At 45.5% G+C, this 12592-nt stretch overlaps 2 protein-coding genes across 9 annotated transcripts in view; one reads left to right on the top strand and one right to left on the bottom strand.

Moving 5' to 3' along the window:
• Positions 1 to 3428, top strand: part of ZXDC (ZXD family zinc finger C) — a 28638-nt gene extending 25210 nt beyond the window's left edge. For 5 of the 6 annotated variants that reach the window (XR_010589044.1, XR_010589045.1, XM_065550908.1 and 2 more), the window contains one exon: positions 1229 to 3428. Coding sequence is in view for 3 of the 6 variants with exons in the window: in XM_065550908.1 (XP_065406980.1) it covers positions 1229 to 1315 (87 nt within the window). In the remaining 3 variants the exon portion in view is untranslated. The remainder of the gene's footprint in view (positions 1 to 1228) is intronic. The other variant, XR_010589043.1, reaches the window with a different exon arrangement.
• Positions 3429 to 3910: 482 nt separating this feature from the next.
• Positions 3911 to 12592, bottom strand: part of CFAP100 (cilia and flagella associated protein 100) — a 38570-nt gene continuing 29888 nt past the window's right edge. For 2 of the 3 annotated variants that reach the window (XM_005288423.5, XM_005288422.5), the window contains exons 12-16: positions 9855 to 10006; positions 8708 to 8843; positions 7014 to 7216; positions 5483 to 5576; positions 3911 to 4174 (exon numbers count right to left, since the gene is read on the bottom strand). In XM_005288423.5, coding sequence (XP_005288480.2) covers positions 4061 to 4174; positions 5483 to 5576; positions 7014 to 7216; positions 8708 to 8843; positions 9855 to 10006 — 699 coding nt within the window. In that variant the 3' untranslated portion in view covers positions 3911 to 4060. The remainder of the gene's footprint in view (positions 4175 to 5482; positions 5577 to 7013; positions 7217 to 8707; positions 8844 to 9854; positions 10007 to 12592) is intronic. The other variant, XM_065550909.1, reaches the window with a different exon arrangement.

The raw sequence follows: 12592 nt of genomic DNA on the forward strand, positions 1-12592 counted from the left end.
TAGAAATCAAGCAAGCATACAGCCCATATTCTTAACCTCGAGTAGAAAATGATATATGTGTACAAATTGGATGAATAGATATAGTAGACCAGAACCTTTACGGAGATATGTTACATGGCACAGGCAGCACAAAACATATTCCAGCTATGTCATCCATACATTTATAAGCACCCCCTCCCCATAAAGCCTTATAGGGTACACTGTCACAGCTACCATAGAGGTCCTAGATTTCAGTCTTTCCTAGCAGCCTAAATTTGGCCTCCAGGACATCTCTCCTACCCTTCCCTATGTCATTGGTACCTACATGTACCATGACCACCGGTTCCACCCCAGCACTACACACAAGTCTATCTAGATGCCTCGAGAGATCCGCAACCTTTGCACCCGGTAGGCAAGTCACCATACTGTTCTCCCGGTCATCACAAACCCAGCTATTTATGTTTCTAATGATCGAATCTCCCATTACTAACACCTGCCTTTTCCTAATGACTGGAGTTCCCTCCCCCGGAGAGGTAACCTCAGTGCAAGAGGATATCCCAAGATCATCTGGAAGGAGGGTCCCAACTATGGGAAGCAACAGAGGGTCCTGTGGCACCTTTGAGACTAACAGAGACTAACTATGGGAAGGTTTCCCTCTGCTCCCATTGACTGCTCTCCTTCCCTGAGCCTTTCATCCTCCTTAACAAAGCAGGGGCTGTCTGACTGGAGGTGGGAGAAATCTACAGTGTCCCGGAAAGCCTCATCAACATATCTCTCTGCCTCCCTTAGCTCCTTCAGTTCCGCCATCCTGGCCTCCAAAGCCCACACCCGGTCTCTGAGGGCCAGGAGCTCCTTGCACCGAATGCACACGTACGCCACCTGCCCACAGGGCAGGTAATCATACATGCTGCACTTGGCGCAATAAACTGGATAGCCCCCACTCTGCTGCTGGGCTTCTGCCTGCATTCTCTCCTATAGCTACCTAGGTTAATGAGAGGGTTTTTGTTTAAATCAAGAAGATTTGATTATAGTTTAGGTTAAAGGTGTTAAAGAACGGCAAACGTACCTCGCCCCCTTCCAAACTCTCTCTCTCAACTCTCTGTTAGCGGCCTCTGTTTGCAAAGCTTGAATTAAGTTTGAAGGTAAAGAAATATTACAAAAAGGGACTGTGTGTTACAAACAATGAAAACATAATGGGGTGAAAGCTTTGTCCGAATTCCAAACTCTTTTGTGTATTTTGTTTTGACAGGAACCACACAACTCCACAGAAGATGATGCAGGTTCTGATAACTCTCAGTTCACCGGAAGCACAATAAACTTACAGGACCTGGAATGATTGTTAAGAATATTAATTTGACAACAGAATGGTGCAGTCATATCTTGACAAAGCAAATATAGCTGTGTTCCAGTTTCTCAAGGAAAATATGAAAAGTAGGAGTACATGACTATGATCACACACTTAGTGTCAGTTACATGAAAAAAGAAGAAGAATAAAAAAAAATCAGCAAATCCTACTTACCATGTCTGTGTAAGATATTCTTTCTGTCTTGTGGTCAAAGATGCTGGGGCCGGACTTGCTGAAATCCCATTGTAGAAAAGTGCCATAGCTATTAAACATCTAACCAGGGTAATAATTTTCCTGTTTTCACAAGAAAGCAAATTTCACAGCTAATGAACAAATACAAACTTAAAAATTCTGTGTAACTTTTTAAACTTTTCCTCCATTAGGAAAGGTCTCCTGCTTGGCATGGATGATATGGAATCGGGGGGGAAGAGGGGGGAATCCTGAAATATTTTTTTCCCAAACTTGTTTCAGCCATCTTATGTATTGACAGCAAATTGCAATAAAATATTTTACAAGGCATGGTAGGAAAGTAGGATAGTGCCCAGAAAGCAGGGAGAAGAAATGAATTAAAAGTCCCCGGGATAGCAAAATATAGATTAAATATTAACTGTGAATGAGTTTTGATGCCTATGTGGAGCTTCCCCCTCTCATTCATCCTGAATAATATTTAGCTGAATTCTTCCAGCAAGACTTGAAAAAAGAAAGCTTCGTTAGAGAACTATATTCTCCATAAGCAATTAGCTAATGTTCCAACAGCATTTGACAAGTTAGGTCTGTCTTAACCGTCCCTATTTTGGTGAAATGTTTGACAGCCACTTAATTCAAAGCACCTTCATTATGTTTTTATACTACAAAAAGTGTTCCCAAGTTACTCATAACTAGCCACTATCTTTTAGAATTATATATTCTGATACCACTTGATCTTCATTAAAATCTAGAATATCTAGTGAGCATAGTGTCCAGCTGGCCGACTGATTATCCAGTCGTCAGAGTTTTTTAGAGGGAGAGGAAAAGTATTGTTAACTAGGAAGAATTGCCTCATTTGAAAAATTGCAGTTTCTAGAAGAATAGCTGTATGTACTGTACTTAACTGAATTGAATAAGCCTGAATAAGCATAGGGTTGTGTAAATTCTCAATGGAAAAAAACAAAACACCTTTTGGTTATTAAATTTTAAGGTAGTAATTTAAATGTTTTATGGTGATGTCCTGAATGCCTATAAAATTATGTATAGGACTTTGATAAAGGGGTGTGTGTTTTTTTTTTTCCCCCTCAATGAGTTGTGTGTATGCACGTATGTGTATATATTTTTTACAGAATAAGATGTCATGCAGAAGAACATTGCGATCTTCCTAATATTGCACATATTTATTTATTTAGTTATACTGTTGTTGAATTCACCTGAGGTTGTTCAGAAATGCTTTTACTTCCTGTGCCTTTTGAACTATGTATATGTCCAGATAAATACTTTTTGGTTTCTGAGTCTTGAAAGCAGTATACAGGCTATTTTCACTTCAAACTCTGATTTGCAAGCAGTATTTTATCCTCTGAACTAACGTTGTTTTTCTGTCTATGGTGGCTAAACAATTTGAGCATTGGATATGCCTATGCTCATGCCCAAGGGATCTCTAGCCTGCCTCAGATGAGGTCTCCAAGCCAGAGTGAGTCAGTGAGGAGATTTCACCCACTTGTTGTGGGGACTGCTGTTTTGTTTGATCATGGAGTCCAATGTGGAAAGGTTAAAGGGGCTTGTGAGTCATCTGCAGGAGCACAGCACTGTTGAACAGACTACTGGGTCTTGCTTTAGAGCAGTCGCTAATGCTGTCCCTGAAAGCTGTCACCCTGATTGCCAAACTCCTCATGGAACCATACCAGTTGTTCTTAAATTAAGAAAATGGCAAAGAAACCTAATTTCTTTTTATGGGATTTAAAACTGCATCTGTTTCTACTTCTGAAAATGTACCTCACTTGGCTTTGTATATGAATGTAAATTGCTAACTGCTTGGGGCCGAGACTCCGGTTAATCGGCTTGAAGTCCATTGCTGGCAATGGACAGCTGAAGAACTGCTGGTGCAAAAGGATTAATAAAGCTTTTTTTATGGTCACTTTGGCATTGGGTTTGTTCTTGATATGAGTAATCTTTTGTTGATGCAAAGGTATATGCTATTGGCTTTAAAACTAATGCTGAACAGCTTTTCATCTGCAGTGCTTGTTCTTTCCTCTTGAATGTTCAATAGGCAGGATGGAGCTTGTACTGAAACTCCAATTCCTGGAAGGGTGTTTCTTTTGTTGCATAGGCTTGGGGTTTGTGACAAACATCTGTCTGGAACCTAGCTTTGTCTTGCTGTAACTAAAGATGTCATCCACCTGTGTAATGAACGTGATATCCTAAGATTCCAGGGATCTTACTACTGACTTCAATTCTATGAAGAACCCTGTTGTTGACAACTGGCCTAGAGGCAAAATGGGGGAGAGAGTTCAGTTTATTTTTCTAGGTAAACAGTCATTTAAAGCAATGCCAAAATAGCTGTTGACTCTCACCACAGGCTCCAGTGAAACGAACCACTCTCCTGGGGGGCAAGGGTTAGCAAGAGAAAACGGGAGATTTTTGTTTAATTCATTGCAAAAATTGTACATAATTCTAAGAACCCCAAACCAAAACATTCCCTGGTCAGGTTGGTACAATGTCTTTGCATCTCATTGGTGCTGTCCTTAATTTGCAGCCTTATTTGGGGTCTTAAGTAAAGTAATAGAGAGCTTCTTCCTTCTCTTGATCCATCCGTCCTTGATCCTCATCTTCTTTCTCTTTGATAGGCACGGGCTCAGAGCGGAACATCAGCTTTCTGCCAGTCTGCAACGAAACAAAATGCAGGCACAGCAATGGTGGTGACAGAAGAATAGGTTGGGTGCAAATGCTGGTCACTAGCAATGTTTATATGGCAAGCTTATGTTACTTTTTAGGAGATGTTACTGTCCCTCTAGTGGCACCTTTAAGACTAACAGAAGTATTGGAGCATAAGCTTTCGTGGGTGAATGCCCACTTGTATCTGATGAAGTGGGCATTCACCCACGAAAGCTTATGCTCCAATACTTCTGTTAGTCTTAAAGGTGCCACAGGACCCTCTGTTGCTTTTTACAGATTCAGACTAACATGGCTACCCCTCTTTTACTTGTCCCTCTAGTGTTAAGTTTGTAGATAGAAGCTCCCATAAACCCCTCTGGAAAAACTAGAGTGGGTGTCCCAATTCTTTCAATAAGACAGCTCCTGGTTGGCTCAGGGCTGTCTGTGTATATGCTATTGCTGATTATGTAGTGGCTAGGTTTGTACAAAGGCACTGCACTGCAGCCTCCATATTCAAAATATCTAGTCCAACTGAAATAGCTATCCCATCATGGTGATGCCATACTTCAAATGGAAAAAGAAATAGGTAGTGAGACATCTCCACTGGTTGGAGCAAGTGACTTGGACTCAGACTGCCTGTGTGTTATTCCCCGCTCTGCCACTGATTTCCTGTTTGACCTTAGGCAAGTCACATTGGCACTCTGTAACGTTTTACTCATCTGTAACATGGATACAATCACTTGCTTGGTGTGCAGCTGCATTGAGAAGTTTATGGCTAGATTCTTCACCGGTAGCAAGCAGACGTAACTCAAACCGAGGCCAGTGGAAGCTGGCTGCTTATTGCTTATGAAGAGTGGGGGTAAGATTCTGTCCTATGCTTCTATAGTGCAGTACAGAACTCAGCCCAGGAGGATAAGTGGGGCTAAGGTGGCTTTAGGTCAAATTGGTGTCCCCCGATCCTGGGCTGCTCCAGGTGTAACTAAGTCCTGGGGGCCTACTTAAGATATGCCAGCCTCCCAGGGCTGTCCAGAATCCAGTGTTGCATACTGCAGCAGTGCAACCACATCCCTTCCAGTGCTGCTGAGAGGTCCTCAGAAGGGAGCCTGTGGCTGTCTTGTAGTTCTTGTACTGGGGCTCCCAGATGGATACAGGGATACTAAGGTCCCTTTACACTACTCTGGCCCACTTATCCATTGTGAAGGGCTTCACCAGGGGGTGAGGATCTCACTCCAGATCCTTAATGTCAAAGTGCACTGAGATTTTCCATTAAACGGTGAAGCATAAGTGCCAAGTATTACCAGGAATTGCTCAGGTTACCTTTTTCTTTATATCCGCTTGTGCTCTTGCCAGTGCCCGTTGCACCCTCTCCTCCTGCAACTGCCTCTGTTGTCTTACTTTTTCGTCCCTCATCCTTTCAGAACAATTGAGCAAAATAGGAGTTAAAATGATGGACTCTGCCAAGCAGGATATTTTTTTTTACCCCGATTTTCAATAAGAAAAGATAAATCCACAAGAGGTGAATGTTTTGTGATACAGCGCCCGCTCCATTTAGTTCTCAAGGGCATTCTAAAGTGCAATTGATTTCTCCCTCAATATCCCCCCACCCCCTTACTCCAAAAAAACCTATTTCACTTCTCAATGGAGACATAGCAGCAGTGAACTGAACAGAGGAGATTGTACTTCTATTTCTGGATCTGTCACTGACTTTCTGTGCGCGTCACCTTCAGCAAGTTACTTACGCTCTGTAAAATGGGGCTAATGGCATTTGTGGGGTAACGATACTTACCTGGCACCTTGTGTCCTCGCACCAGTGCAAAGTGAGTATAAAATGCTATCTGATGAGGGGTTTATGCCCGTTTTGCCCTGGTGTAAATAACTACACAAAATGGCAGGGCAAGGGCGAATCTGATCCACTGTGCTCTATGCATGAAAAGCACGGAGGGTAAGTGGCAATACAAAAATAATCTGCAATGACAAACTGTCCTGGCTGATTAAGTGCAGAGGGCTTCCTCTCTTGTATAGCCACTACAACTGAGAAGCCAGTGTGTTCTCAAAATACTGCTCTAATTTTAAACTCTTTCATTTAGGGGAACTTCATTTCCTGGCATTTTCCTTTTCTGCAGTGGTGTGTGGTTTTTTGTGTGTGCTTTTATTCTAAATAGCACTCACGAAGTGGCATAATGACCTTTTTTGAATTCTGAGGAAGGAGATAAGGGAAAAAAAAAAGTTCATATGTTTTTGTTACTGAACTCTTTCTGCCACTTCAAGTTTCTTCCTGCAGATCTGACGCAGACAGTGATCACGCAGTCTGATCGCTGGCTTACTTCTTGGGATGTAAACAATCATCTGTATTCAGCTTCTCAAGTCCTCAATGAAAGTACATCTAATCTTAGAGCACAGATGCAGTGGGATGAGTATGGTATTTTCTCCTAATGTGGGTTAGCATTTTGGGGCTATGCAGAGGCAAAAATTTTAATTTAAAACATGCCCATGTTGTCAAATTTCCCAAATACTGTACTGGAGAACAAGCTAGGGTTTCCACACATGCCCTGCTAGCTTTTAGCATACTGTCTTAGCAGGAATGATCAATATGAAAACATAGATTTTAACTACAGCAAGGAGTTTTTTCTGCCTGATCAGTTTCTTATTCGAATTATGGGTAGTAATGAGGTATTGATAATATGGGCTTTTTAATATACCTGCCATTTCTTCCTGATTCACTGACATACGTAAGCAGTTCCGTTGGCTTCTCTTATCTTTTGGAGTTTGAGAAACGTTAAAAATTGAAATGCTGGCGTGATCTCCCCGAAACGGGTCGCACCACAGCCAGAGCAGAACTTCCTCTTACCTCATCCTCCGTTCTTTTTCTTTGGCTTTCTCTGCCTGTTCTATCTTTGTTTGAGGGACTCTCTCCAGACACTCCAATAAGTCGTCGAGTTGGTGTTCTATGACTGTTAGCAGCTGCAGGGTTCCCAGGTTGGCCTCATTTTCTCCAATGCAACGTCGATAGACCTCCGTCACCTTTTTGTTCAGGCTCACCAACATTTTGTCCTGGAGACAAGGCAAGTGGGCAGTCCTCAGCTGCGGTAAACTGTCACAGCTCCTGAGGACCTGCCCAGCGTAATCTGCTTAAACCCAGTCAAAAAGTTGAAATTAACATTTCAATTCCCTCCATAGAACTGTGTCTCATCTCACGTTTTGATACTTTCAGCATCTTGCTCCATTACATGTAGGGTTTTGTATAGGGAAAGGAAGGGTGCTAAAACTTCACTGTGACATTCTATACCTTGGGGGAGCACCCTGTAACCTCCATATTCCTCATTTATATATAATTGTGATCTTGCACATAAAGCATGCCATGTGAGGTATTGGGGGAAAGGTTATGATCTGCTGAAAGCCTCTGTTCTATCTAAATATATATAATTAAGGCATATGAAGTTAGGAGATTGTGTTGTATGGTTGTCACTAAAATATGCTGTGGGTTTGGGAATTGCCCGGATACTGTCTCTCCAGAGGCAATGACAAGGGTGTTAACCAATGCCCGGGTGGGTGTCAAAAAACTCCTCAACAGCCATTGTCCAGCAAGGGAGCTACAATTCAATGACTCACCTGCATGAGGCCACACCAGGGTAACTGTTCAACCTTGCCTGGGGACTCAGCAATGCCCCACAGCCATGCCTGGACTTGTATCTTCCAAGCACATGGGACTGAGGGTATAAAAAAGAACGCAGTGGCCATATGCTGGGCCTTTCTCCTGTCCCCATCTATGCTGCAACCAACAAGGACACACTGAAGACTCCAGCAGAGGAAACTGGCCCAGGTTTAAGGGACAAACCTGTATATTAAGGACTGCAGTAACCAGTGGGGTGAGAAAAACTGCTTAATCTAGATGTTGCCCAGTCTAATAGCATTGAGAGTTTAGACTGCGTGCTTATATTTTATTTTGGTAACTGACTTTTTGCCTATCACTTATCACTTAAAATCTATCTTTTGTAGTCAATACATTTGTTTACTGTTTATCTTTTTCAGCGAGTTTGCCTGAAGTGTTCGATAAGTGGGCTTGCTCAGGTTTACAAAGGCTGGTGTATATCCCCTTTCCATTGATAAAGTGGTGAACCAATTAATAAACTTGCAGTGCTTGTCTTGAGAAGTGCAAGATGGTGTATTCCTGAGGTGCAAGGCTGGGAGCTGGGGGGATTTGGCTGGTGCCTTTCTCTGTGTGATTCATGAATGGCTCTGGGAGCATTCATGCCATCTCGCTGGCTGTGGGGCTCCACATGCGGTTGTGCTGAGTGATAACAGCGCTTGGAGGGGTTTGCTGCTGGTCACTAGCAAGGCAGTGTGAGAGACAGCCCCGGCTGGAGAGTTAAGAGGGCACAGCAGTCCCAGGCTGCACCCCAGGGATCTCGTCATATTCACCTCTGAAGTCTGAAGTTCTCTGGTCACAGACTAGAGTTGTCACGGGAAGAAGCGGGACAGGCTACTCCTAGACATCTCCCTGCCAGTCTCTTACTTGCTTAGGGTCTTGCTCTATGCACATACCTGCACATCTGCTTTGTACTCTCCGAAGGAAAAGACTCGTGCCTTCAATTCCAGGTCTGCGGCTGTCTCCTCTTCTTTGATTATGGAGGCTTTGAGTGTGGCTGCAAGCTGCTTCAGCTGCTTTATCTCACGGTCCCTAATCCAGGAGAAAAGGGAGGCATTTCTGAAAAGGATCTTTCTTAGACACAGCTTTCTTCCAGCATTTTTGCAAACTGTGGCTATAACTCCTCCAACCATCGGGTGGAGCCTGAACTTTGTGACATCACTTTCCTCTGTAAGGAGACTGGCTAGTAAATGTATTCAGCTGAAATTCTCTTTCCAAGAGCTAGAGCAGACTCCAGGTCTCTGGAATAGTATTTTCTGTGCATTGGGGGTGGGAGTTAATTAAATGGTGAAAAGTTTCAGTATGTCAAAATAGAAAGAGCCTCTTGTTTTTTAAGTAGGAATAATATACATCTAAACCATCGGATTATAATTAGTCATGTTTATTGCAGTAATGTCTGAGGACCAGCTGAGAGGGGCACCCTATTGCACTTGGCACCGAATAAACACATAGTAGAGAGGCCCTGCCCTGAAAAGCTTACAATCTAAATATACAAGACAGACACGTGTGGAGGAATAAAATACCTGTGTGGCTTCCTGCAATTTAAAGACTTTACACTTTGCCTGTTGACTTCCACTAGAGAGGATTCTCGTTGGAATTATCACAGATGCTGTAGTTTATTCCTGGGTGGAAGTCCTCTATGCAATGCTGTACAGAACCTTTTGTGCTTTTAAATAGTAGCAACACATAGCGAATGATCAGGAGTGAAACAAGGCTCACTTCCTCACCTTTCCTTTCAGGAGCCTAGCACACCAATTCCCTAGCCCCCTGTGAATTGGGGACCAAACAACCAACTCAGACCTCCACTATGGCAGCACACAGACCAATGCCCCAGTAACACCCCCCTCCAATCCCGGGGTTAGAAGGCAGTGTGGTGAATGCAGTTCATCTGATCTGAACAAACTGTAGGAGAGACTCCTCTTCCATCGTGTACTGCATGGCTGATCTATCACTTTACCATGGTCCTTAATGCTATGATCTGTGGCAGGGGAGACCCCAGGCATTCTAATGCTAGAATGTATGCAGCCTCTTTCAGCCACTTACATTTTACTTCGCGTAGTGGTGAGAGTATGCTGGAGCTCATCCAAGGTTTCCTCGGTCTCCTGGGAATTCTGGATTAGGGACAGGTTCTGTTCTTCCAGCTCAGTAAAAATTTGCAGCAATTGCTGGGGATCAGTAAAATATAACTCCGGCTCCTGGGATGGGAAATACAGAATAGGGGTGTGTATCCATCTCGTTTGGTGACTCTAATTTATCAGTTTATTATTATATGAGTGCTGAAGTTTGGTCTACACTTCATAATGTTAATATATAGTTATTACATAGCTTGTTACACACAGAGATCAAGATGTGTCATCTGTCCTAAAGAACTTGCATTCGAAATGAACAAAAGCAAGATGTGGGTCCGTTGCTCGGGAGAGAGAGGGTGTGCAGATTATTCATGGTGGGAAGATGGGAGAAAGAGTCCCTCGCTGTGTTGGATTTTTACAGAGAGCCTTGAAGGAGAATGGTCTGGTTGGAAGTGCGTAAGGGAAGTGTTCCAGCAATAAGGTTCAGCATAATAGAAGGAAGGCACAAAGCTGGGACTGAGACCAGATGATGGAAGGAGGAATTAAGGATTGGGAAGAGCACGGGTGGAGATATATCAGCAGGAGCAGGGTTAATCCGAGGAGGGGGTTGAATTTGAAGCTGTAAGGGACACAGTGCCAAAGATGGGATTTGAGGAATGGGGGAGTGCGAAGTTGTCTCTGCGTAGGAGGATTGGCTTTAGCAGCAGTGTTGGGCTGATCAAGGCATGCATTTGTGGACCTGGCTCCTTGCTGGTTTGTTCGTATTGCGCGGGTTGGGTTGTACTTCCTAATGCCTGTGAGCCGAATGGCTCTAGAATTGTGTGAACAGCCACCAGCAAGATTTCTTACTGCCTTTCTACATGGCTCACTCTCTATTCACTCCCTCACCCTAGGAGTTTACATGTCTCCTTCATAGCCCCAAACAGGCCCTGGTTCATCAGGAATTAAGGGGGCTGTGGGCACCACAGAGCTGGTGTTACAAGGAGGGAGTGCCCGTGACAAGACTGGGTCTCCTAGCATCTATATGCAGTTTGATCCTGATATCTGAAATCCCCTCATGGCTCTTCTCTCTGTAACAGAGCAGCCTGTTCCTTTAAGGGCAGGACCTGGCTCAGCCTGCCCAGTTCCAGGGCTCATCCCCTTTTAAGGTCCAGGAGTTGTAGTTCCCCAGCTGGATCACATGACTGGGAGGGGTTGTGTGAGTGCAGGCTGAAAGTAGGACCTGCTATAAATGAAGCAGCCTTCAGCCTGGGCTTGTCTCCATCCATCGTTGCACTGGTTTAACTAGGATTACCATATTTTAAAAAAACAAAAAGAGGACACTCCACGGGGCCCCAGCCCTGCCCCAACTCCGCCCCTTCCCAGCCCTGGCCCCACCCCAACTCCGCCCCTTCCCTAAAGTTCCCGCCCCGACTCCGCCCCCTCCCCTGAACACTCCGGCCCCTGCTCCTCCCCCTCCCCCGCTTCCCGTGAATCAAATGTTCGCGGGAAGCCTGAAACAGGCAGGCAGCAGGTAAGCTGGGGATGGGGCACACGAGGAGGCGCGGCCCAGTCCGGCCCCCCGCAGCCGAGCGGCTCTGGCCCCGGCGTCTCCGGCCTGGCTCGGCTCAGGCCCTGGGGCACTGGCCCCGGTTCCGGCTAAGCGGCTCCGGCTGGCCCCGGCCCCGGCGACTCCAGCTCGGCTCGGGCCCCAGGTCACCAGCCCCAGCCGAGCAGCGCCGGCCAGCGGCCGAGCACCTCCAACCCCGGTCCCAGCGGCTCCGGTCCGGCTCAGCTCAGGCCCCGGCCCTGGGGGAGCAGCGCCAGCCAAGGACCCCCAGTCCCAGTGGCTCCAGCTCGGCTTGGCTCGGGCCCCAGTTCCAGCCAAGCGGCTCTGGCCCGGCCCTGGCAGAGTGGCGCCGGCCGGCGGCCAAGCACTGCCAGCCCCAGCGACTCCAGCCGGGATCCAAGCCCCAGAACCCCTCTCTATTTTCCCGGACATGCCCAGCTTTTTGGAATTTCCTCCCCAAGGGGATTTGAGGACCAAAAAGCCGGACATGTCCGGGAAAATCCAGACGTATGGTAACCCTAGTTCAACAGGAGGTGTGATTTTTTTTTTTAAACAAGTTTTATTAAACCAGTGCTACAGGTTCTGTGGACACTCTTACTGTGATTTAGTGTAGTCGATTGGGAACAGGTTTATGTTGAAATAAGCCACTCTGAAACCAGAGTAAGTGTCCATGCAAGGAGAAACTAAACTGAAACAAATGTGTGTATACAACCTCTCAGTAGGAGAGTGACCAAGCTGAGGCAAGACCTGAGCTGGGGCCCTTCACAGAGGGCCAAGGCAGTGGGTTGGAGAGGCCTGGGAAGAGCAGCAGTTTGGCAGAGGAGGGAGAGGGCCTAGGAAGAGCGAAGCAGGGTTGAGGGCAGATGCTGGTATAAAGTCCCAGGGATGGAACCCAGACTAGTGGAAGGGTCTGGGCTCCCCCATTGTGCCAGCTGGAGATGATGTGGAATCTGCTGCAAACAGAGGAAGGAAGCTGTAGCCCAGAGGAGGACCACAAGCAAATAAGGTAAAATGTGTGCAGAGCACTAGGGAAGGCTGTGACCCAGTATGGAGACTGGGTGAAAGATTCTGGGTCTCTTCATTTTGTCTGGTCTTTGTTTACCCCAGAAAGGAAGGACTTTTTGCTTTGGCTGGAAGATCCACCTACTTAAATCACCAAAATG

Source organism: Chrysemys picta, chromosome 7 (genome assembly GCF_011386835.1).
Source record: "Chrysemys picta bellii isolate R12L10 chromosome 7, ASM1138683v2, whole genome shotgun sequence".
In the NCBI taxonomy this organism is placed as follows: Eukaryota; Metazoa; Chordata; order Testudines; family Emydidae; genus Chrysemys; species Chrysemys picta.